Raw genomic sequence first — 24351 nt, forward strand, 5'->3', positions numbered from 1 at the left:
AAATATGCGACACTAGGACTTCAACATAATTTTTCAATCTCCAAAAGAAACGACCTCTGGCTTCGTAATTATTTAAAAGTGTCGCTTTAAATCGAATAAGTACAGTTACACCAATGTCAATACAAAAAAAGAGTCTAATCATGTAATGAGCTCACTATATAATTATTCTATACTGAATTATGAGTCACTATCCGATCCGGAGTCACTCAAGTGGAGATCAGTTCCTATAGAGCGTGTGTGTATGTGTGTGGGTGGTGGGTGGTGAGTATAAGTGGGGGGGGGGGTGGGCGAATATTCTAAAATTCAGTAGAGCGGATAAAACATATTTTGTTGCTCCCAGTGTAGACTACATGCATTCATTATTGATAGCTACACACACAGTTCTTGCGTTGTGTGGAAGGACGATAGATTGTGTGGTGCATTAACTTACGTAGTTGAGACATGGTACGAGGTCTGATGTTGTTCTGCTGTTGCGGAGTGAATGCCGAGGCCTGCAGCAGAGCATGCAGAGTACATGTAAGTCTAGTATAAAGTAATGGTAATGGTAAAATAATTATAGTTAGGAGATTACTTCGCATGCATCAAATCAATCCATGTGAGTACTGCTGGAGCAGATTATTACAGTGTCTGTTGTATAATTATAGCCTTTTCCTGAGTCAAAAATGGGCTAGAAAAGAACGTAGTATCAGCTCTTTAAAGGCCTATACCGGTAGAATTATTGGAAAGCATGTGTTTATAAACTCAGTAATTTCACGAAATGTATGCATGGGCCTTGAACGTAAATACATTGTACCCCTGAGGCTGAGGTTGATTATAGGCCATAATTAGTGAATATAGGACCAGTACAGGTACAGCATAGTGTGCTGATACATACCACCTCACCACTTCTTTATCATTCTCCTGGTCGCTGCTATCAGAGGAGGAGTTACTAGAGCTACTACCCGAGCTGTCACTCGAGTCAGAGCTGCTACTACTGGACGAGTCGCGTCGTCGTTGCTGTGGGAGATGACCAATCGGATGCAGCGGTTGAGTAGCGGCCAGGCCCCCTTGTGGCATGTGTGGGGGCGGCAATTGCTGTTGAGTCATGTGACTAGGTGGCAATGTCATGTGACTTTGCTGAGACGCCGCCAATCCACTAAACTGAGGCATGTTTCCAGGTAGTGAAGACATTTTTGCATTTACTACTGGTGGTTTACTATCAACTTCTTGTTCGCTCTCTGAACTATCAGAAGATGAAGTGGACGAAGAACTGGAAGTCTCGGATAATTTAATCTTTTTAGCGGCCGCTGGAACGAACTCCACAGGGGGGACGACTTGAGGGGTAGCAAACACGGGCATTGAGGGGGCAGTACTGGGAGGGGGTGGTTGAATAGGGACAGGTGATGCTCTGGGCTCTGTCTTGACAGTCGCTGACTTCTTAGCTGATTTTTTGCTCACTTTTTTTGTTTTTTCAACTTTTTGAGAATTCGCTCCATTTTGAGTTGTTGTTTCTGGTTTTGCGATTGATTTTTGTTTCTTAGTGGTGCGTTTTTTGGCTGTTGAGGAGGTTGGTTTGGGTGTGGTTGTGGGTGTGGTTTGGACAGGTTTGCTGATGGGTATGGCTTTGGAGGGGGTGGAGAGCGGAGGACAGGGGGAGACAGAGCGATCACGAGGATTGTTGGACTTGCGGCCGTCCCTGTATGTGTTGTGTGTATGTGTGTGTGAGGGGTAGCAGCAGAAATTGGCAATAAAAATTTATGCTTTTATCTCTCAAATATGAATGACATATCATGGCCCCAGTAAAGTTAAACACATAATATGAAAGGTCTCTTTCTAAGCTTTCAGAAAATAAGAAAAGCGTTGAAATTGGATACACGGAATTCAAGTTATGGCAGCTGAAAGAGTCCCCAAACCATTGATTGAACGGAGGGGGTGGGGGTGCAGTTGAACATAATTATCTTATCTGTATGATTTTCTTAGAAAGAGACCTTTCAAATTATGTGTTTAAATCCAAACTTTCACTGGGGCCATAATTTGTTATTTTTCGCCTTTGAACCATGGGCTTATTTCTAAGCTTTCAGAAAATCATAAAACCGTTGAAATTGAATGTAAGTTATGGCAGCTGAAAGAGCCCCCAAACCATTAGAACTACACTTTGGTGCCCTTAGCTGGATTTTGTCTATAAATGATAACAAACCTAACCTGATGGCCTTGAGTTGGATGTTGTTACTGATCCTCTCCAGTACTGCCTCCCCAGACACAGTGTCTATGATGAGCACACACTCTTTAGTGACAGGCTTCTTGGGTCCTCTGAACTGGGCCACATCATCAGTCCACTCAGCCTGTGTGGAAGTGGAGGGGGGCAGAATGATTGTAGTTATAGTCAAACCTGTCCAGTACCATCACGGTGACTGCTCACTTCCCTAGATACAACCTCAGGGTATGGAGGAAGTGATTGTAGCTAAGCTACAGTTATCCCCTCACCTGTACTACTGGTAGTTGTACGTTCACTTCATCATCAGCCACTCGCAGTTTACCAGGCTTTGTGGGATCCACTGACAGAGGCTTGAAGTCATCTGATACAGTGACCATCAACAATACTAAGTCAGTCACTAAAATTATGGCTTTGTACAAATTTGGCAAAAATACATAATTAAGGCTAAGTGGGTGGAAACACGCCACTACAGTCTTCCTACCATACTGGTTTATATAATCCTTTATTTAAACAAATGAATTCTATGTATGCATGGCAATAATATTTTTTTTAGTATGGTATATAAAATAAACAAAATTAATGTAAATTGAGGAAGTCTGACTCACATTTGATGGTGTGATAGGCGTTCTCCCTGGGGAAGGTGAAGCTCTTGCCCAGTTTGACTCGGTATTCCTGACCCAGTTTCACTGGGAGCTGCTCAGTAGAAGCAACTTCAGCCATACGGTACGGAACTAGAACAAGACAGGAAAGCTAGAGGCCAAATTGTTGTATACGGTAAAGATCATTGATAAAACAATTAAAGAATAGTGTTGCAAAAAACGGGGAGGGTCTTGTATGGTCAAAGGAGGAGGGTCTTGTATGTATATACGGTCAAGTAAACAAACCACAAGATTCTCTGTTCTGACTGGCATCAAATCTGCACTGAAGAAGTAAGCTTCAACCACAACATTAAATCTTGGAGCTGGCACAGTTGGTGTATTCTTAACAGAACCATGAAGATGACATCTCAGACACATGCTCGTTATTTGTCAATTGATCTGGACAATGATGTTACCCTGGTTTTCCGTAAGCCTAGTTGGCAGCTCAGAGCCTGCCTTGCCTCTGTGTTGATCACCCCTGTCCTCTACCAACTCTACTTCATTATGGTCACCATCAGATACATACTCTTCTCACAAACTTTTTCCTGTAAGTCAGTGAAGCATACTCGCCAATAATTGCATAACAATCCGTCATTTCTTATGGTATAATTATACAATTCTTAAGGCCACATATAATTTAAGTTTTAAACAGCCATTAGTGCATTGCCACGGAATCATGACCACAATTGTGATGTCACAGCACATAATTATATTTATGTAACTCTACACAGCTCCCCCACATCCTGCTTGCCCTGTGGTTGACTTGAGTTGGACCGGAGTGTTTCCTTGTGAGCTGGGATGGAGGGGGAGTGCACTGGCCGTTCTCATTCTGTCAGCTGTACTTATCACCTGCTACTCACTCATCACTGCCTGCTTGGTGAAATGGAACCCTCGGAACTCAACCACATTAAGTAATCAAATGAATATTTAATGCCGTAATAATTTATAAAAATATCTCGTTTTCGATACTCAAGAAAAGCCGACCAAATTCCAAGTGAGAGTTCAGAGCACTAATCGACTGATGTTGCCCCCCACTCTCAGTCTGTGTATACTGTTACTGATATTCCGCTTACTGTTACAGTCAGGAGATATTGAAGCAAACCCTGGACCAACGCTTGGTAAGCAGTCTCTTTGTGTGTATGCATATAAATCTTGTATTAAACCATGTGTATGCCATTGAATTTTTTTTTAGGCTCCATTTTGACTATCGATGATTTGAATTCTGTTTACGAGAAATTGATAGAAGCTGCTGGAAACTGGTTGGACCTGGGACTTTCCCTGGGATTAGGTCATGGTACCCTCAGCAATATAAAAGATGAACATCGAGACAAGAACCAAACCTGTTTACGAGAAATGTTAGCTGTTCGCTTGAAGACTAGCCCTCCTCTCACTTATTCTGACATATGTCAGAGTCTCAGAGCACGAACAGTTGCACGGAATGATGTCGCTGAGGCTATAGAGATGGAATGTACAGGTATGAATAGTCATGAGGCTAACCTTGACAACACTATATAACTGTGGATAGACATTAGTATAGAGCCATGCAGGAATTTTATACTTTTATACTTCAATAGGACAATTTTATCCAATTACTAACTTTCAGTTGAGGATATTTCACCTGGGCCATCTAAGAGGCCCAAATTGTCCACAACGATTCCTGGACCAACCAGTGAGTTAGCTAATAAGTAGTTCGTGTGTATCGAGATAGAGTAAAGGACACATCTCAGGGATTGCTGCATTTGTTCATGTAAGACTCTGAAAGTTTAGGGGTGGAAGCGCAGTCCTATTTGTTGTATTTCTCACTGTTTACTTAGTTTGGAGGGCCCATTATTGAAGATTCCACTGTATTATTACCTTCGCTTCATGATTATTCTTTTATACTGTAGAATCCAAGTCCGATAATCGTTCCACCATCCAACCAGATGAAGCAATAGGAATTTATCGATCATATTTAAATAATATTTACGATACAAGATCCCTCCCTGCTGATGACAAATATCCTCTCCAGTGTGTTAAGCATTTTGTTAACCTAGAATGTGCAGATGTAAGTAAACATTTATCGAGAAACGAAATTGAAAAGTCTTGGTCAGAAATAGTTCAAGGCAAGCTGAATAGATTTCCTAGAGAGAGAATCACAATGGACCAGATAGCTTCCAAAGTAGAGGGCAAATTCTCTAAACTAGTTGTCACTAAGGGGGCTCCTGGAGGAGGTAAGACGACTTTGTCATGGGAACTGTGCAGACGATGGGCTAATGGTGAAGTTTGGACAGATTACTCCCTTGTTGTATTGCTCCGACTTCGAGATGAGAATGTTCAGGAAGCTGTAGAATTAGTTGATCTATTTGAATGTGAAAATATTGATGCTTCCAAAAATATTGTTGCTACTACTATCATACAAAATCATCATGGGCAGGGCATTCTTTTCATTTTGGAAGGCCTGGATGAGTTACCACCATTCCTTAGACAAAAAAATTCTATTTTTATGAAACTAATATCCGGACGTCTTCTGCCAGCTAGTACTGTGCTTGTTACCACTAGGCCCTGGGCTGTATGTGATCTACCTGTTACTTGTAGCGCAAGAGTTGATCAGTTCATCGAAATCTTGGGTTTTTCTTCCAAACAAATTCAGGAGTACATTGATCTAATGATCAAAGATGGGGCTCCACCAGGACTACGTGAATACATTAACTCTAATCCACGTATCTCTAGTGCAATGTATAACCCTCTTCATGCCAGAATTGTAGTTGAAGTGTACAGAGAAAACCATGAGAATAGCAATAGCATAATCCCTAACACAACAACTGAACTATACACCGAATACTGTCAAATTTTGATTAAAAGATGTTTAGAGAGCGATTGGAGTGGTGAGCTGAATAAGTTACCTTCATCACTTCAGTTAAATTTTAATAAGCTCTGCCAAATTGCGTACAAAGGAATAACAAAAGAAAAACAACAGTTGGTTTTCTTCAAGGAAGATGTTGTTGATGCTAGCACTACACTCGGATTCATGAACAGTGTACATCCTTTATATAAGAAAAGCAACAGTTCTCCATCTTACAATTTCCTTCATCTAACACTTCAAGAGTTCCTCGCTGCATTTTACATCTGGAAAAATAACTCCCCACACGAGCAATTGATCTTGTTTGAAACCAAAGCTTGTGATGGATCTTACGAAATGATTCTTTTGTTTTTAGCTGGATTGACTAAACTGAATGACCCATGGACACAGTGTGTACTTTCAACTCCTAATGCGTGCTACGATAAAGGATCGTCAAAAGCCGAGAGAATGTGTACATTATCAAGTGATCAAATTCTGTGGATCTACGAAAGCCAAAATGTGCAAGCCATAAAGGACTTGTATTGTAATGTGCTGTTTGAACTACCGCTAGATGATGAGACAATTGATCAGTTTGCACTTGGTTATGTTGTAGCTTCTGCTCATTTCGAAGTAACTGTAATGGACATGTTCCAGTTTAATGAAAGTGATGTGGATAGATCAATGATATTAGCAGGAATCAACAAAGTGTTGCGTTCTTTTACTCTAAGTGTAAGGCATCTGACAATGTCTACCACATTCAAGATTCCATCTGCTTGGCATACACTCACTGATAGGATACTACCAGAATTAGAAAGCGTCACTATCAGTAATCGAGTTATTGGCAATGAATTTGATGGGCCTGAGGTTCCATGTGTATTAAAAATATTTGACACTATACAACTATCTCCAAACTTGAGTGTTGTAGAGCTAGATTTTGGCATCTCAAGAGACACTGTGATACGAATACTTGATATTTTGAAGCCAAAACACTCCTTGAAAGTTTTGAAATGTGCTCAAATATCGCCAGCTGATGAAGAGTTGTTGTCTGACTTCATTGCACATTCTAGTATTGAAATGTTGGTGATACATTTGGTACAAAATCCTTACTCAAACACCACAAGTACAAGTACAGATACTAATAATTGGTGTATTTCAATTGGATTGAACGTGACTGAGTTAAAAAGGAATAACACAAAAATCCTGTTTGAACATTCATATATCAATAACGGAGCAAAAACACCGATTCCAACAAAAGATGTGGTGTTTTCAGAGTCTACTATCAAAACGTTTATTTCAATATTAAACCACTGGAACCTAAGCTTACAGTATCTGCGATGCTCTTCCCATCTTCAGTTGACCACTGGACAATATGAGCAGTTTTTTAGGACTCTACTCAATTGTCCGATACTTCAAGAACTCGATATCCGAAATAAAATAAAGGGCCAATTTGAATATTTCTGTACCCACCAGCAATTGCGATCACTAACTTTGTCTAGTACTGATAATGCCTGTGACGTTTTACGTTCTCTCAAAGACAATCGATTACATTCCATTAAAAGCCTTACACTTGTATGTCAATTTGATTGCAATTTTGATGAAGCTATTGGTGAGTATCTACAGACTGATACATCTCTAGAGGAATTGACACTGCATTATATTGATTTCAAAAGTAGCCGGAGTCATTTAGTGCAGGGACTGCTAGTTAACACATGTCTAACTAAGCTAACTATTTCACCTAGTATTACTATTAAAAATAGGGACTCAGATTTTGATCTCGGAATGCTTGAACTGGCCCAAATGTTTCAACTTAATACAACTCTACAATTCATTGAACTTACGGTTTATATGCAGTTGCCAATAGAGCTACTACCCGTTTTGGAAGCATTGAGAGAAAACAAAACAGTTAAAAACCTGACACTCTATCTATATGTGCTACCATTCACTGAGTTCCGGCCTGGAGGAACACCGTACACTGTTACCACTGAAGAGGCTGAAGCTGTCGGTAATGTGTTAGCCAAGAACAAGACTCTAGAGGTGTTTCACTTCAATGCTGAGATCACTGAGTGCTCCCCAATTGTCAGGGGGCTGTTGGAAAACAAAACACTGAAAGAATTCGGAACTTCTAAGAATACAAAAAAGAAGATTATCACATGTACCGAGTACGTTGATGTCAGACGAAGAATTGTGTTTATGGAAAACGCTTATGATATGTACATAGAGCAGTTATTAGCTCTTGTTTAGTATAGTCGTTAGCATTAATTTTATTATAATTATTCTCTGTGTGCATTCCTGGCCCATGCAGCTGGGTATAAACTGTTGTCAATATTATTATTATAAAAGATTAAACTCGTCTTCAACTATAAGGCAATTTTGTTCTACGCATCCTTCTGGATTGACAAAGCAACCGCATGTACATGTCGTGCATGCGCAGATTCAACCTGCATTTTGGTTGCTAAGCAATATATGCGTTATATAGGATAATATCATACTCTCTATTTACCAACCCTACGTATTACGTATAAACTGTTCTCAATAATTATGTTATAGTTATAACACGGGCACGAGGGATGTATGGAATATATTGCACTGAAGCACGAGGGCGCCAGCCCCGAGGGCTGAGTGCAATATATGCCATGCAGCCCGAGTGCACGTGTTATAACTAGTTTATATCCCGAGGGCATAGCAACATAACACTGTCCTAGTAACACAATATAAACAGCACAAAAAAAGACAGAGACAACTCTAGACACAGCTCCATCTCTTCTCTCTTCTAGACGCCAGTATCTGCAGCGTATAAGATTGGCATGACCGACAAATGGCTTGACATAAAATTGTTGGAGTTTTAACTGAAATCTGCAAAACAGCCCCACCCCACTTCTGGTGCTGCAAAACAGCCCCACCCCACTTACTGCTGCAAAGAAACAGCCCCACCCCACTACTCAGTGAATACTAGCTGCTGGTCTACGCTCGGCCTCATAACCAAGCCAAGAAAGCTCGCTTCTACACTGCTGCAAAACAGCTCATGCCCCCAGCAAAAAGAGCCACTTCTTATGAGTGCTACGGTGAAGCAGAATTGACATGCATCAAGATGTCGAGGACTAGGTCGATCTAGGAACACAGAATCTTCCACAAAATAAATCTTGGACAATTTTAAAACCTGCACAGTTGCAAGAAGAAACTCCAGCAGTGCTGAACATTCATTCCTGCATGGCTGGACATACTTTGATACTTGTTATTTCTCATGTGTATTAATTTAATTTTAATTTAATTGTCTGTCTAATTGCCGGAGGGGCGTTTTGCGGTCAGTGCAATATGACTTTGCGGTCAGTGCAATATGACTTTCAGCAGTGCAATATGCTTCATATTGCACTTGGCAACAACGTAGCAACGGGATATAAACATAATTAATTATGTTATAATTATGTCTCTTGTTTTGATCACTTCGTTGATTTGGCATAAAAATAATTATAATCTTCTCTTCAATTCTTTAAAACAACACTATTAAATTACACTACTAAAATTATAGATTCTAGAACTAAATACAGTTTTTATCTTTATACTTGAAGCACAATTGCATGTTCACAAAGTTCTGGATGAGGTTGAGTGCTCTCTCCGGCTGGTCAAACGGGAGAATGTGCCCACCCCCTCTCACGACCACCTGCATAAACTTGTTCACTGTTCTCACATACCCGGCAACATCATCTCCCACAACTGTAAAGGGGAGAAATGTGTGTGTGTGTGGGATGGGGGGGGGGGGAGAACAAGAAATGTGTGTGCGTGTGTGTGGGGGGGAGAACAAGAAATATGTGTGTGTGTGGGGGGGAGAACAAGAAATGTGTGTGTGTGTGTGTGTGTGTGGGGGGGGGGTGAGAACAAGAAAAGTGTGTGTGTGTGTGGGGGGGGGTGAGAACAAGAAATGTGTGTGTGTGTGGGGGGGGGGGTGAGAACAAGTAATGTGTGTGTGTGTGTGTGGGGGGGAGAACAAGAAATGTGTGTGTGTGTGGGGGGGGGGGTGAGAACAAGAAATGTGTGTGTGTGTGTGGGGGGGAGAACAAGAAATGTGTGTGTGTGTGTGGGGGGGAGAACAAGAAATGTGTGTGTGTGTGTGTGGGGGGGGGTGAGAACAAGAAATGTGTGTGTGTGTGTGTGGGGGGGAGGTAAGAACAAGAAATGTGTGTGTGTGTGTGTGGGGGGGGGAGGGAGAACAAGAAATGTGTGTGTGTGTGGGGGGGGGGAGAACAAGAAATGTGTGTGTGTGTGTGTGGGGGGGGGAGAACAAGAAATGTGTGTGTGTGTGTGTGGGGGGAGGTAAGAACAAGAAATGTGTGAGTGTGTGGGGGGGGGGGGTGAGAACAAAAAAAGTGTGTGTGTGTGTGTGTGTGTGTGGGGGGGGGTGAGAACAAGTAATGTGTGTGTGTGTGGGGGGGAGAACAAGAAATGTGTGTGTGTGTGTGGGGGGGGTGAGAACAAGAAATGTGTGTGTGTGTGTGGGGGGGGGGAGAACAAGAAATATGTGTGTGTGTGTGGGGGGGGAGAACAAGAAATGTGTGTGTGTGTGTGGGGGGGAGGAAGAACAAGAAATGTGTGTGTGTGGGGGGGGGGGAGAACAAGAAATGTGTGTGTGTGTGTGTGGGGGGGGGGGGGGGGTGAGAACAAGAAATGTGTGTGTGTGTGTGTGGGGGGGAGGTAAGAACAAGAAATGTGTGTGTGTGTGTGTGTGTGGGGGGGAGGGAGAACAAGAAATGTGTGTGTGTGGGGGGGGGGAGAACAAGAAATGTGTGTGTGTGTGTGTGTGGGGGGAGAACAAGAAATGTGTGTGTGTGTGTGTGGGGGGGAGGTAAGAACAAGAAATGTGTGTGTGTGTGTGGGGGGGGGGAGAACAAGAAATGTGTGTGTGTGGGGGGGTGAGAACAAGAAATGTGTGTGTGTGTGTGGGGGGGAGGTAAGAACAAGAAATGTGTGTGTGTGTGGGGGGGGGAGAACAAGAAATGTGTGTGTGTGTGTGTGTGGGGGGAGATAAGAACAAGAAATGTGTGTGCGCGTGTGGGGGGGGGAGAACAAGAAATGTGTGTGTGTGTGGGGGGGGGGAACAAGAAATATGTGTGTGTCAGTGTGTAAGAACATATACAAAACTAGCAACCTTTAATCTGTTCACCTCAGACTGAGAGCCATAGCTGAGACTGCCGACGTGAATGGCTCGTCTGATGTCATGCAGTGGTGTTGATGAAGGGAACGTAGTAGTTAAAATCAGGGGAGGCTGGACGAATAAGAAATATTGCATGTGAAGAACTGTCTTAAATAATCAATTTGCATGACCAAATGTCAGCAATTGCCCTCTACAGTTCTTATACTGTAACTAAATTAAATGCAGTGAAACTTGTCTATTGTGGTCAGCCTATAATCAGGCACCCTTTACAATACAGCCAGGTTAACAAGCTTCAGAGTCTCCATAGCATGTGTTTGAACCAGACCACCTCTTTATTATAGCCACTGTTGGTCTGCCCTTGCAAGGGGTGACAGCTATAGATTGGTTTCCTTACACAAGTATACACACAGGGAGAAACGAATCACCCCAGGGCATGACATTTCAACAATACTTAAGTCAGTGTTTCCCCCAGTGTAAAGTTCAAACAGGGTGGCAGGCTAGACTATGGCTTGGGGGAGGGGCAGCATGTATTACTGCTAATCTTTCTTGCCATTATTTGCCATGCACACAGCTTCTCAATGTCCTCTAACACAGTACATGACCACAATAGAGATAATTGTATAGTCCAGGACTATGGCGCAATATTAGTGCCAAAATTAGAGTATATACGTATTTGTATCTAGGGGGTACTCTTTTTATAAACTGGTATAGAAAATAAACATTCAGGGGTACACTTTTAGTGTAGACTATCACTTGGGGGTACTCTATCAGTTTAGGAACACAAATAATTCTTTTGAGGGTACCTACTCTTCCATATTATAATGACCTGAAGAGTACTGAACTAAAAGAGTACCCTCATATAAAAAGAGTACCCCCAAATAAAAAGAGTACCCCAAATAATTTCTAAGGTTAAAGTACACGCACTTTAACCTCTACTTAGAGGTGTGGCTTGCATTTCTATTTAGAGCGCCCCTTAGAATTGTGAGCAATATTAATCATTGAACAGTCCCTTGGAAGTTTGGTGTAACTACGCTGGAAGCTGCTAATATTAATCTTTATGGTTATTGAACAGTCCCTTGGAAGTCTGGTGAACTACGCTGGAAGTAGACTCGCAAGCTGTCACTGTTGCAGGCGAACAGTACTGTTCGCCTGCAACAGTGACGGCTTGCGAGTCTACGCTGGAAGCTGCTGATAGCTGATTTATAGAGAACTGTTGACTGATAATTGTTGATGGCTCGTTGAGTCAAACAGAGGCAGAAGCCCTGGGCTATGTAGCACACGCTATCTTTAGAGGACATGCTGCACTGGTGGCGAGACCATACAGTTGCGAGTAGATTTTGTACACCTACCTTAGCTTCTGAAGAAGTGGGAAGGCCTTTATCAGATCCCTTATGATTAGTGTACGTTCTAAGGGACTACCAAAAATTGAAGTTTATTATTAATTTTTATGAGACTAGATATAATTATGGTGCTTTTATTACATGGACAAAACGTACTCAAAGTCTAAGGTTGCGCTCTAAATAGAAATACACGTAGAGGTTAAAGTACGTGAACTTTAACCTTAGAAATTACATGTATTTGGGGGTACTCTTTTTATTTGAGGGTGTACTCTTTTTATTTGAGGGTACTCTTTTTAGTTCAGTATGGAAAATATATTTGAGGATACTCTTCAGGTCATTATAATATGGAAGAGTAGGTACCCTCAAAAGAATTATCTGTGTACCTAAAGTGATAAGAGTACCCCCAAGTGATAAAAAGTGTACCCCTGAATGTTTATTTTCTATACCAGTTTACAAAAAGAGTACCCCCTAGATACAAATACGTATATACTCTAATTTTGGCACTAATATTGCGCCATACAGGACTTCCCCAAAATAATATTCAATCCATACACACAACTTAACTTGTACAAATTCCCAAATTCAATTAGCTACTCAAACAGTAGCCTCTACACAGGCTCTCCTTTTTCTGTTCTTTATCACATCGTTCAATAAGATAAAATACTGTATTAATTGTTCGATGAGATAAAATACGGTATTAATTGGAGGAATAAAGAAAGAAATAGATGTAGAGTTAGGAAAAAGGAGAGCCTGTATCGGGAAGTCGCGTGAGGGTAGAAGGGTGGTAGAAGGGTGAAAATGAGCGTGGGCATGCTGAGCTAGAGATGTTGGACTGCCCACGCAGAGATCTATGACTAACTAAAACTTTGCCTGCAGCAAGCTAGCTGGACATGGACTTGGAACTGGAAGTTTGCAAGCACTATAGCTAGCTAAACCTTAGGCTTAGCTAGATGATCTACTAGTTATGTGTTCAGATTCTACCAGACTATCACCTTTTCTTGTGTCTTTCTACATGCTATTATATAGTCTACTGGATCAAGAATAGCTTAGTCATCATTATCATATAGCAGGTACATGTAGCTACTGCCACCAGAGCTGGCCACGCTGGTTCTCTGATCAATCTGACTTGCAGCACAGCTTGGTGGTTGTCTCAGTACAGTCTTATTAACTCTGAATGCGTGGGAGAATATCTTACGTCATGATTGTGGGCTACATATCGCCCACGTTCATAAAAAATCCTTGTGGATCACGCGATTTCCCAAACCAGGCCTTACGTTTTCTTAACTGTGCGCCCATTTCTTTCTTTGCTGCCTTACTATGTCTTTCTTATGATTTATGGATGAACAGTGACAACAGCAAGAAAAAGTAAGGCCTGGGATCGAGGCTACTCAAATAGGGCCCTTTAACCAAAAACCAAACACTGGTTAAGTATGTACCAACATAAGATAAATAATACAGTAGAATGTTCAGTACACTACGTATAGGTAAAAAGAGTATATACCACTCCAAACAGGACTGTATACTTCCATCCAACACTTTCTGACATACTCTATCAACATACGTGTACCTAGCGAGGTCCTGAGAATGTTGTAGTAGTTGGTGGATCCAGTGATGTTGTACAAGTACGTAGGATACGGTATCAGATCTCCGTTGAGCAGAGCATCAAAAATCTGCAACAGTCGGCACAAATATGTTATACCTACTTTGAGAATGTGAAATGGATTTTGGATGCTGAGCTTCTGTGAATTGGCCACCGAATAAACCGTAACAGCTGCGTTGAGTAATAGCTTAGACAAGCACACAGCTGGCTACAATGTTCACTAACTGCTAGGTACTGAACCCTGGTGGACGAGAGGGGGTACGTGATGCACATACATTGTAGTTAGTCAGTGGCTTCAGTAGTTGGTTCCTGTACAGGTACTGAGTACTAGAGTTGCCTCTGTGACTAGAGTTCTGATGCTGTGTATAGTGTGTGTACCTTGAAGCCATCGTAAAACCGTTCAGCTTTGATGTACTGCACAGCCGTGTTGGTCCTTGAATAAATGTAAGCGGCTTGGTTCTCGTCAGCCATTCCAAACTGGAACACAAGGTGAGCGTATGCTGCGTGTGTGTGTGTGTGTGCGTGTGCGTGCGTGCGTGTGCGTGTGTGTGTGTGCGTGCGTGTGTGTGTGTGTGTGTGTGCATGTGTGCATGTGTGTGTGTGTGTGTGTGTGTGGGTGGGTGTCTTATCTGTATAAATGTAAGTTGCTTGGTTGAGGTGATTTTATGATAATAAACCTCAGGAATTGTCAAGAGGTTTTGTGGTGGCGATGGGAGTGTTGGGAATGGGGAACAGACATTAAATAGATGTGTGTGTGTGTGTGTGTGTGAGGGGTAGCAGCAGAAATAAACTTGGCTTAAGAATTGGAAAATACTTAAATATCTTAAAGGTCTCTTTCTAAGCTTTCAGAAAATCAGAAAAGTGTTGAAATTGGATACCCGAAATTCAAGTTATGGCAGATGAAAGAGTCCCCGAACCATTGAATAAACGGAGGGGGGTTGTAGTTTAACATACAGCGGTTTTCAGAGTTCTTGCATTTGCAATGTCTAGAGCGGAAGTACTTGTCACGTGAACCATTACGTAACAAGATTGAATTTCTACCTCATTCCAAACCGATTTTTTTCCAATACATGATTTAGGAGAAAATCAACCTTTGGAAATAGCCTTTGCAAGCCTTTTGCATCCCGCTGAAGCTATCTTTGAGATTGTAAGCAGTTCAAATAGTTTTGTGAGCTACTATTAGCAACACAAGACTGGATGTCTGGAGCTAAGAGAGATTCTACTGTCTGTATGACTCATCAGCTTGCAGCAACACAAAATGAGTAGTCAGGCCAGGGCAAGCCACTTTAACCAGTTCCTTATTATAATACTGGAAAGCTACAATCCTATTTCAGACTTCTCTGATTAACTAGTAACAAGTAATTTTGTCTATAAAATTTATATTGTCAATGTACAAAAACTTGCCTGACTCAGCAATATTTGTGCTCGGGTGATGTTGTCAAACTTGGGAATATCACGTGACAAGTGACTTCCGCTCTAGACATTGGAGATGCAAAAACTCTGAAAACCGCTGTACATGTATCTTTCAACAGCCATAACTTCAGTACTGGTGATCCAATGTCAACATTTTTATGATTTTCTGAAAGCGTACAAAGAGACCGTTCAAATTATGTGTTTAAATCGTTGGGGCCCTAATTTGTCATTTTTTTCGCCTTTGGACCATGGGCTATTGTCCATGGTATTGCCAAATTGGCAAATGCTATTATCTCTTGAATATAAAGTTTGATGACACCATTTGAAAGGTCTCTGTCTAAGCTTTCAAGAAATCCTAAAAGCGTTGAAATTGGATCCACGGAATTCAAGTTATGGCAGCTAGAAGAGTCCCCAAACCATTGGGAAGCTATTACACTTTGGTGCCCTTTAGTGACTTTTGCTACAGTAGATTTTGTCTATAATTATAAGCAAGCAACTCCATTAACCTGGGCTGTAATAATTATAGAGGGTGTTCTAGTGGTTAGTGTACACACATAATACACTTGACTCTGCCTGAGTGTCCTACTAATAACCTGATGGCCTTGAGTTGGATGTTGTTACTGATCCTCTCCAGTACTGCCTCCCCAGACACAGTGTCTATGATGAGCACACACTTTTTAGTGACAGGCTTCTTGGGTCCTCTGAACTGGGCCACATCATCAGTCCACTCAGCCTGTGTGGAAGTGAAGGGGGGCAGAATGATTGTAGTTATAGTCAAACCTGTCTATTGTAGTCACCCTCTATAATACAGCCACTCAACATCTCCATAGCATATAATTATGTGTTTGGACCTGACTGTGTTAGGAGGCCACCTCTCTATTGGCAAACATGCCTCACAATAAAATAGCTGATTGAAGAGCTCATAATTATAACTACACAACTACATGTACTTGCTTATTAAGTTTGCTCCCTAGAAACCTACTAATAGATCTAGCTCAGTTGCTGTGAGATAGCAAATAGTGTGTGATATGATGCAGTGTACCACCACGGTGACTGCTCACTTCCCTAGATACAACCTCAGGGTATGGAGGAAGTGATTGTAGCTAAGCTACAGTTATCCCCTCACCTGGTAGTTGTACGTTCACTTCATCATCAGCCACTCGCAGTTTACCAGGCTTTGTGGGATCCACTGACAGAGGCTTGAAGTCATCTGATACAGTGGCCATCAATGTCAGTCACTAAATGATTCGGTAAAATTCGGCTGAAAAAATACATCTATTAAACATTATATTAAGACTAAGAGGGTGGAGATACGCTAGTCGGGCGCCGCCGCCCTCTACCATTGCCCGGAAGGAGGTCGGGAATCAAGCCTATCCACAGTTTTGTTCTGTTGTTGGAAATCCAACAATTCCACCAGCTCCAATCAGATTGCAGTATCTCAAGGGGATTGATCACACCCACTCAACTGTACCACGTGTGAATTTTGCACAGTTGGATTGACTGAGAGGCGAGGCCAACACCCACTTTAATAAATGATTTCATCGCTATTGGTTAGCACCCACATAGAATGAATGATATTCATGATACTATTGCGTAACAGGCCAGAACAAAACTGTGGATAGGCTTGATTCCCGACCTCCTTCAAGGAGGGCGGCGGCGCTCGACTAGAGACACGCCACTACAGTCTTCCTAACATACTGGTTTATATAATCCTTCACTGAAGGAGATGAACTCTATGTACGTATGCATGGCGATATGATTTTTTTTTGTATGGTAGAAATCGGAGAAACTGTGACTCACATTTAATATTTGATGGTGTGATAGGCGTTCTCCCTGGGGAAGGTGAAGCTCTTGCCCAGTTTGACTCTATATTCCTCACCCAGTTTCACTGGGAGCAGTTCAGTGCAGTAGAAGCAACTTCAGCCGGCCATAGTCTAACAAGAGGCAAGCGAGGCCAAATTTGTCGCATACGGTAAAGATCGTTATTGAAACAATTGAAAGAATAACGTTGCAAAAAAGTGGGGGAGGTTTTGTGGTCAAAAGAGCATGCACAAGATTCTCTAGCTCCGACTGACATTAAATCTGCACTAAAGAAGTAAGCTTCAACCACAGCATTAAATCTTGGAGCTGGCACAGTTGGTCTATTCCTGACAGAACCATGAAGATGACATCTCAGAGACATGCCCGTTATCTCTCAATTGATCTGGACGATGATGTTACCCTGGTTTTCCATAAACCTAGTTGGCAGCTCAGAGCCAGCCTTGCCTCTGTGTTGATCACTCCTGTCCTCTACCAACTCTACCTCATTATGGTCACCATCAGATACATACTCTTCTTACAAACTTTTTCCTGTAAGTCAGTGGAAGCATACTCGCCAATAATTGCATAACATAACTTGTCATAGAGTAGAGACAGAACCAATTATGAGAAGTTCTTCAGCTATTCTTAATAGTCTTATTAATAATTTAACTCAAGTATTTTTTCCAAAAGAAATTTGGAGTTGTATGCTTGTGTTGACAAAGATACCACAACAGTTTGTTAATTGACCAAATTTAAGTGTGGGTGCCAAGTAAAATTCATTAGGTATTTGTTAAAACAGGAGTAACTGTATATAGGCATAATTATATAGGCAGAATAATCACTATAATTACGATATTATTATATTAGAACAGCCAATTAGGGTTAAAATTAATTACTAGCAATGGTGTCTCATAATACCCCCCCTGTCTCATAATACCCCCCCCCCCTGTCTCATAATACCCCCCCCCTATCTCATAATACCCCCCCTGTCTCATAATTATACCCAAACCACTTTAAACACTAAATGCTAGCAAAATTAGCTGCAAACAAAGCACTGTCACTAATTTTTTTGCTGATATGCAAAGCCTGTTGACCATATAGTAGTTAGTGAACAGGCTATTTAGCTGATTACTGCAAGACATTAACTGGTCAGAAACATTAATTTTATAGAGGTCTCGTAATACTCCCTTGTACTCTACTCGTATTACGGGCTACAATTACACTTAAGGAAACAGCCATTAGTGTATTGCTTAATTGGTATTCACGGAATCTCATGACCCATAATTGTCTAATGTCACAGCACATGAATATCATTATTTATGTAACTCTACACAGCTCCCCCACGTCCTGCTTGCCCTGTGGTTGACTTGAGTTGGACCGGAGTGTTTCCTTGTGAGCTGGGATGGAGGGGGAGTGCACTGGCCGTTCTCATTCTGTCAGCTGTGCTTATCACCTGCTACTCACTCATCACTGCCTGCTTGGTGAGATGGAACCCTCGGAAACAATGGAACTCAACCACATCAGGTAATCAATATTATATATTTACTGCCACAATAATATAAACGTCACTCTTATTTTCTAGTTTTTGAAAAGCCTGCCAAGTTCCAAGTGAGAGTTCAGAGCACTAATCGACTGATGTTGCCCCCCACTCTCAGTCTGTGTATACTGTTAATGATATTCCGCTTACTGTTACAGTCAGGAGATGTTGAAGCAAACCCTGGACCAACGCTTGGTAAGCAAAATGTCTCTTTATGTGTATGCATATAAAACTTGTATTAAACCATGTGTATGCCATTGTATTTTTGTTTTTGTTTTTTGTAGGCTCTATTCTGACTATCGATGATTTGAATTCTGTTTACGAGAAATTGATAGAAGCCGCTGGAAACTGGTTAGACCTGGGACTTTCCCTGGGATTACGTCATAGCACCCTCAGTAATATAAAAGATGAACATCGAGACAAGAACCAAATCTGTTTACGAGAAATGTTAGCTGTTCGCTTGAAGACTGGCCCTCCACTCACCTATTCTGACATATGTCGGAGCCTCAGAGCACGAACAGTTGGTCGGAATGATGTCGCTGTGACTATAGAGGAGGAATGTACAGGTATGAATAGTAATGAGGCTAACCTTGACCACACTATAACTGTAGATACACATTAGTATACTTATACGTAACTATGTAGTTACCGCTGCCAAAAGCCAGGAATGTAATTTACTATTATAATACTTCAATAGGACAATTTTATCCAATTACTTACTTTAATTTAGGTGAGAATACTTCACCTGGGCCATCTAAGAGGCAGAAATTGTCCACAACGACTCCTGGAATAACCAGTGAGTTAGCTAATCAGTAGTTTGTGTGAGTGGCCAGTGATAGAGTAAAGGACCCATCTCAGGGATTGCTGCATTTGTTCATGTAAGACTCTGAAAGTGTGGGGGTGGAAGCTCAGTCCTATTTGTTGTATTTCTCACTGTTTACTTAGTTTGGAGGGTCCATTATTGAAGATTCCACTGTATTATTACCTTCGCTTCATGATTATTCTTTTATACTGTAGAATCCAAGTCCGGTGATCATTCCACCATCCAACTAGATGAAGCAATAGGAATTTATCGATCATACTTAACAAGTATTTACGATACAAGATCTCTCCCTGCTGATGACAAATATCCTCTCGAGTGTACTAAACACTTTGTTAACCTGGAATGTGCGGATGTAAGTAAACATTTATCCAGAGAGGAAATTGAAAAGTCTTGGTCAGAAATAGTTCAAGGCATGCTGGGTAGATTTCCAAGAGAGAGAATCACAATGGACCAGATAGCTTCCAAAGTAAAAGGCAAATACTCTAAATTAGTTATCGTTAAGGGGGCCCCTGGAGGAGGTAAGACGACTTTGTCATGGGAACTGTGCAGACGATGGGCTAATGGTGAAGTTTGGACAGATTACTCCCTCGTTGTGTTGCTCCGACTTCGAGATGAGAATATTCAGGAAGCTGTAGAATTAGTTGATCTATTTCAATGTGAAAATACTGATGCTTCCAAAAATATTGTTGCTACTACTATCATACAAAATCATCATGGGCACGGTATTCTTTTCATTTTGGAAGGGCTGGATGAGTTATCACCATCTCTTAGAACAAAAAATTCTATTTTTATGAAACTAATATCCGGACGTCTTCTGCCAGCTTGTACCGTGCTTGTTACTACTAGGCCCTGGGCTGTATGCGATCTACCTCCTACTTGTAGCGCAAGAGTTGATCAGTTCATTGAAATCTTAGGGTTTTCTTCCAAACAAATTCAAGAATACATTGATCTAATGATCAAAAATAAGGAGGCTCCACCAGAACTACGTAAATACATTAACTCTAATCCACGTATCTCTAGTGCAATGTATAACCCTCTTCATGCCAGAATTGTAGTTGATGTTTATAGAAAAAATCACAAAATAAGCAGCGTCTTTCCTAATACAACAACTGAACTATACACTGCATACTCTCGAGTTGTGATTGAAAGGTATTTAAATGACAATCCAGCGTATTTAGACAGTGATTGGAGTGGTGAGCTAAGTGAGTTACCTTCATCACTTCAGTTACATTTTGATAAGCTCTGCCAAATTGCGTACAATGGAATAACAAAAGAAAAACAACAATTGGTTTTCCTCAAGAAAGATATTGTTGATGCTAGCACTACACTCGGATTCATGAACAGTGTACATCCTTTATATAAGAAAAGCAACAGTTCTCCATCTTACAATTTCCTTCATCTAACACTTCAAGAGTTCCTCGCTGCATTTTACGTCTGGAAAAATAAAACCCCACACGAGCAATTTATTTTGTTTGAAACGAAGGCTAATGATGGATCTTTCAAGATGGTTCTATTGTTTTTAGCTGGATTGACTAAACTGAATGACCCATGGACACAGTGTGTACTTCCAACTCCTTATGTGTACTATGAGGAAGGATCGTCTAAAGCCAAGAGAATGTGTGAATTCTCAAGTGATCAAATTCTGTGGATCTATGAAAGCCAAAATGTGCAAGCCATGAAGGACTTGTATTGTAATGTGCTGTATGAACTACCGCTAGATAATCTGAGAATTGATCAGTTTGCACTTGGTTATGTTGTAGCTTCTGCTCAAGTCAAAGTAACTCTAATGAACATGTTCGAGTTTAATAAAAGTAATGTAGATAGATCGATGATATTAGCAGGAATGAATAAAGCGTTGTCTTCTTTTAGTGTAAGGCATCTGATAATGTCTACCACATTCAAGATTCCATCTGCTTGGCATACACTCATTGATAGGATACTACCAGAATTAGAAAGAGTCACTATCATTAGATCAGAAGATAGTGATGACGATGAATTGTATGGGCCTGAGGTTCCATGTGATTTAAATATATTTGACACTATACGGAAATCTCCAAACTTAAGTGTTGTAGAGCTAGATTTTGGCATCTCAAGAGACACTGTGATACGAATACTTGATATTTTGAAGCCAAAACACTGCTTGAAAGTTTTGAAATGTGCTCAAGTATCGCCAGCTGATGAAGAGTTGTTGTCTGACTTCATTGCACATTCTAGTATTGAAATGTTGGTGATACATTTGGTACAAAATTGTTTGTCTTCTCTAAGCTCAACCATCACAGATTCAATTGGATTGAACATAACTGAGTTAAAAAGGAATAAAACGAAAATCTCACTGTCTAAACATTTATTTTCCAATGACGAAGCAAATTCTGAGTATTTATTTTCCATTCACGAAACAACATCTTCAATAGGAGATGTGGTTTTTTCAGAGTCTACTATCAAAAGCTTAATTTCAATATTAAGCCACTGGAAACTAAGCTTACAATATCTGCGATGCTCTTTCAAACTTCACTTGACTCCCACACAATCTGAGCAGTTTTTTAGTACTCTACTCGATTGTCCGATACTTAAAGAACTCGTTATCCAAAATGAAATAAAAGGCCAATTTGAATATTTCTGTACCCCCCAGCACTTGCAATCACTAACTTTGTTATGTTCTGATAATGCCTGTGAAGTTTTACGTTCTCTCAAAAACAATCGATTACATTCCATTAAAAGCCTTAAACTTTTATGTGACTTTGACTGCTATTTTGATGAAGCTATTGGTGAGTATCTACAGACTGACACATCTCTAGAAGAATTGACACTGTATTATAGGGATTTCAAAAGTAGGGATTTCAAAAGTAGCCCGAGTCATTTAGTGCAGGGACTGCAAGTTAACACATGTCTAACTAAGCTAACTATTTCAACTACATCAACTTTTACACATGATCTCGTAACGTTTGAACTGGCACAAATGTTTCTGCTTAATACAACTCTACAATTCATTGAACTTACGGTTGATATACAGTCAATGGAACTACTACCCGTTTTGGAAGCATTGAGAGAAAACAATTCAATTAAACACCTGAAATTCCATATGTTTAAGCGAGTCATTACGTTTATGATTTTACCGTACATTGTTACCACTGAAGAGGCTGAAGCTGTTGGTAATGTGTTAGCCAAGAACAAGACTCTAGAGGTATTCCACCTCTTTGCCAGGATCACTGAGTGGTCCCCAATTGTCAGGGGGCTATTGGAAAACAAAACACTGAAAGAATTCGGCACTTCTAAGAAGAACATTGTCACATGTCCCGAGTTCGTTGATGTCAGACGAAGAATTGTGTTTGTAGATCGAGAAACCTTAGCTATGTATACGTACTAGTGGTAGTTTACAGCTTGTAAACTATGTTTGTACTTGCAAGTGTACATCATAGTTTACAATATAATATAATTATGTTGTTGAATTTTAGTTCATCTACAATAGTTTACAAAGAAAGTTGATAGTGTACAACGTTGTATATATACTACTGTAAATGAACTCTTTTGGCCCTGTGATAATACTATGCAGCTGTTACTTTAGATTCTATATAGTGTTATATAACTTGTTTCATAGCATTGTACTAAATCTTGTAAGTCTTCCCAATGGGTGGCTATAATATACATTTTGTACAGTATTATTTTTGTGTGTACCATTCCTGTTTCATGCATGAGCAGAGAGTATAAACTGTTCTCAATATATACACTCCATATTTATGTCTCTTGTTTTTGATCGCTTCGTTGATTTGGCATAAACTTATCTTCAACAACATATTAAATGACACGACTATAATTATAGATTCTAGAACTCACTAGTTTCTATCTTTACACTTGAAGCATAATCATTTCAAGACAACATAAATATAATAGGCTATTGCATGTTCACAAAGTTCTGGATGAGGTTGAGTGCTCTCTCCGGCTAGTTAAACGGGAGAATATGCCCACCCCCTCTCACGACCACCTGCATAAACTTGTTCACTGTCCTCACATACCCGGCAACATCATCTCCTATCTTCCACACATGTGAAGGGGAGAAATGTTGTGTGTGTGTGTGGGGGGTGGTGAGAACAAGATATGTATGTGTGTGGGGGGGGGGGGTGAGAACAAGAAATGTGTGTGTGTGTGTGTGTGGGGGGGGGGGTGAGAACAAGAAATGTGTGAGTGTGTGTAGGGGGTGAGAACAAGAAATGTATGTGTGTGGGGGGGGGGGGGGTGAGAACAAGAAATGTGTGTGTGTGGGGGGGGTGAGAACAAGAAATGTGTGTGTGTGTGGGGGGGGTGAGAACAAGAAATGTATGTGTGTGGGGGGGGTGAGAGCAAGAAATGTGTGTGTGTGTGGGGTGGGGAGGGGGTGAGAACAAGATATGTATGTGTGTGGGGGGGGGGGGTGAGAACAAGAAATGTATGTGTGTGGGGGGGGGGTGAGAACAAGAAATGTGTGTGTGTGTGGGGGGTGGTGAGAACAAGAAATGTGTGTGTGTGTGTGGGGGGGAGGTGAGAACAAGAAATGTGTACAGTATAGCGGGTATATTTCGAGGGTATAAATTTTCGCAGATGGACCATTACAAAGGATTTCGCGGATTTTATTTTCGTGGTCTGAGTTCCAGCCTTTTGGCGCATGCGCACATCAACATGCAGCTGTACCTCCACACCGTTAGCCTCGAATCCATAATACTGAACACGCCTACTATTCATAAATTTTCGCGGTACAGGCTCAATCTGCGAAAACCGCGAACATTTACCCTCAAAATATACCCGCTATACGGTATGTGCATGTGTGTGGGGGGTGAGAACAAGAAATGTATGTGTGTGGGGGGGGGGGGTGAGAGCAAGAAATGTGTGTGTGTGTGTGGGGGGTGAGAACAAGAAATGTGTGTGTGTGTGGGGGGGGGATGAGAACAAGAAATGTGTGTGTGTGTGGGGGGGGGGGTGAGAACAAGAAATGTGTGTGTGTGTGGGGGGGATGAGAACAAGAAATGTGTGTGTGTGTGTGTGTGTGGGGGGGGGGGTGAGAACAAGAAATG

The 24351-nt window shown here is 41.1% G+C and overlaps 5 protein-coding genes across 22 annotated transcripts in view; 2 read left to right on the forward strand and 3 right to left on the reverse strand.

Moving 5' to 3' along the window:
- Window positions 1-68: 68 nt before the first annotated feature.
- On the reverse strand, window positions 69-2981 carry LOC135347399 (ELL-associated factor 1-like). Of its 2 annotated transcripts, none has more exons than XM_064545369.1 (6): window positions 2800-2981; window positions 2464-2579; window positions 2182-2321; window positions 883-1675; window positions 431-491; window positions 69-224 (listed from the first exon to the last, which is right to left on the reverse strand). In XM_064545369.1, exons 1-6 carry the CDS (start codon window positions 2912-2914, stop codon window positions 178-180), a joined length of 1272 nt encoding a protein of 423 aa, XP_064401439.1. In that variant the 5' UTR covers window positions 2915-2981; the 3' UTR covers window positions 69-177. The 2 variants fall into 2 exon arrangements, with proteins under 2 accessions (XP_064401439.1, XP_064401440.1); XM_064545370.1 differs by having other exon boundaries at window positions 2464-2555; window positions 2800-2980.
- Window positions 2982-3025: 44 nt separating this feature from the next.
- LOC135347392 (uncharacterized) lies at window positions 3026-8148 on the forward strand. Its single transcript, XM_064545362.1, has 6 exons — window positions 3026-3379; window positions 3564-3743; window positions 3807-3950; window positions 4025-4306; window positions 4436-4501; window positions 4719-8148. The coding sequence occupies exons 1-6, from the start codon at window positions 3187-3189 to the stop codon at window positions 7889-7891; spliced, it is 4038 nt and encodes a 1345-aa protein (XP_064401432.1). The 5' UTR covers window positions 3026-3186; the 3' UTR covers window positions 7892-8148.
- A 947-nt stretch (window positions 8149-9095) lies between these two features.
- LOC135347407 (probable serine carboxypeptidase CPVL) lies at window positions 9096-17128 on the reverse strand. 2 transcript variants are annotated; one of them, XM_064545403.1, is made up of 7 exons: window positions 16950-17128; window positions 16276-16387; window positions 15743-15882; window positions 14115-14213; window positions 13704-13806; window positions 10806-10907; window positions 9096-9361 (listed from the first exon to the last, which is right to left on the reverse strand). In XM_064545403.1, exons 4-6 carry the CDS (start codon window positions 14205-14207, stop codon window positions 10858-10860), a joined length of 246 nt encoding a protein of 81 aa, XP_064401473.1. In that variant the 5' UTR covers window positions 14208-14213; window positions 15743-15882; window positions 16276-16387; window positions 16950-17128; the 3' UTR covers window positions 9096-9361; window positions 10806-10857. The 2 variants fall into 2 exon arrangements, with proteins under 2 accessions (XP_064401473.1, XP_064401472.1); XM_064545402.1 differs by having other exon boundaries at window positions 14115-14236.
- The window catches only part of LOC135347404 (probable serine carboxypeptidase CPVL), a 44662-nt gene continuing 29406 nt past the window's right edge, over window positions 9096-24351 (reverse strand). For 15 of the 16 annotated variants that reach the window (XM_064545382.1, XM_064545383.1, XM_064545395.1 and 12 more), the window contains 2 exons: window positions 23289-23339; window positions 9096-9308 (listed from right to left, as the gene is read on the reverse strand). In XM_064545382.1, the coding sequence (XP_064401452.1) occupies window positions 9186-9308; window positions 23289-23339 (174 nt within the window). In that variant the 3' untranslated portion in view covers window positions 9096-9185. Of the gene's footprint in view, window positions 9309-23079; window positions 23340-24351 lie in introns of those variants that run through there. The other variant, XR_010398360.1, reaches the window with a different exon arrangement.
- LOC135347391 (uncharacterized) lies at window positions 17177-23095 on the forward strand. The gene is made up of 6 exons (XM_064545361.1): window positions 17177-17500; window positions 18285-18473; window positions 18532-18681; window positions 18771-19052; window positions 19217-19282; window positions 19504-23095. Exons 1-6 carry the CDS (start codon window positions 17308-17310, stop codon window positions 22671-22673), a joined length of 4050 nt encoding a protein of 1349 aa, XP_064401431.1. The 5' UTR covers window positions 17177-17307; the 3' UTR covers window positions 22674-23095.

This window comes from Halichondria panicea, chromosome 14 (assembly GCF_963675165.1).
Source record: "Halichondria panicea chromosome 14, odHalPani1.1, whole genome shotgun sequence".
NCBI classification, from domain to species: domain Eukaryota; kingdom Metazoa; phylum Porifera; class Demospongiae; order Suberitida; family Halichondriidae; genus Halichondria; species Halichondria panicea.

Coding starts and splice junctions, on each gene's coding strand:
- LOC135347399 (XM_064545369.1), bottom strand. CDS start 2,914: ATGGCTGAAGTTGCTTCTACTGAGCAGCTCCCAGTGAAACTGGGTCAG. Junction 2,580..2,799: donor CGCCTATCACACCATCAAAT/GTGAGTCAGACT, acceptor TGACTGACTTAG/TATTGTTGATGGTCACTGTA. Junction 492..882: donor AGGAGAATGATAAAGAAGTG/GTGAGGTGGTAT, acceptor GCTCTGCTGCAG/GCCTCGGCATTCACTCCGCA.
- LOC135347392 (XM_064545362.1), top strand. CDS start 3,187: ATGAAGATGACATCTCAGACACATGCTCGTTATTTGTCAATTGATCTG. Junction 4,307..4,435: donor TATAGAGATGGAATGTACAG/GTATGAATAGTC, acceptor ACTAACTTTCAG/TTGAGGATATTTCACCTGGG. Junction 4,502..4,718: donor AACGATTCCTGGACCAACCA/GTGAGTTAGCTA, acceptor TTTATACTGTAG/AATCCAAGTCCGATAATCGT.
- LOC135347407 (XM_064545403.1), bottom strand. CDS start 14,207: ATGGCTGACGAGAACCAAGCCGCTTACATTTATTCAAGGACCAACACG. Junction 13,807..14,114: donor GGTTTTACGATGGCTTCAAG/GTACACACACTA, acceptor CGACTGTTGCAG/ATTTTTGATGCTCTGCTCAA. Junction 10,908..13,703: donor CATTCTCAGGACCTCGCTAG/GTACACGTATGT, acceptor TTATTCGTCCAG/CCTCCCCTGATTTTAACTAC.
- LOC135347391 (XM_064545361.1), top strand. CDS start 17,308: ATGAAGATGACATCTCAGAGACATGCCCGTTATCTCTCAATTGATCTG. Junction 18,474..18,531: donor ATGGAACTCAACCACATCAG/GTAATCAATATT, acceptor CTTATTTTCTAG/TTTTTGAAAAGCCTGCCAAG. Junction 19,283..19,503: donor AACGACTCCTGGAATAACCA/GTGAGTTAGCTA, acceptor TTTATACTGTAG/AATCCAAGTCCGGTGATCAT.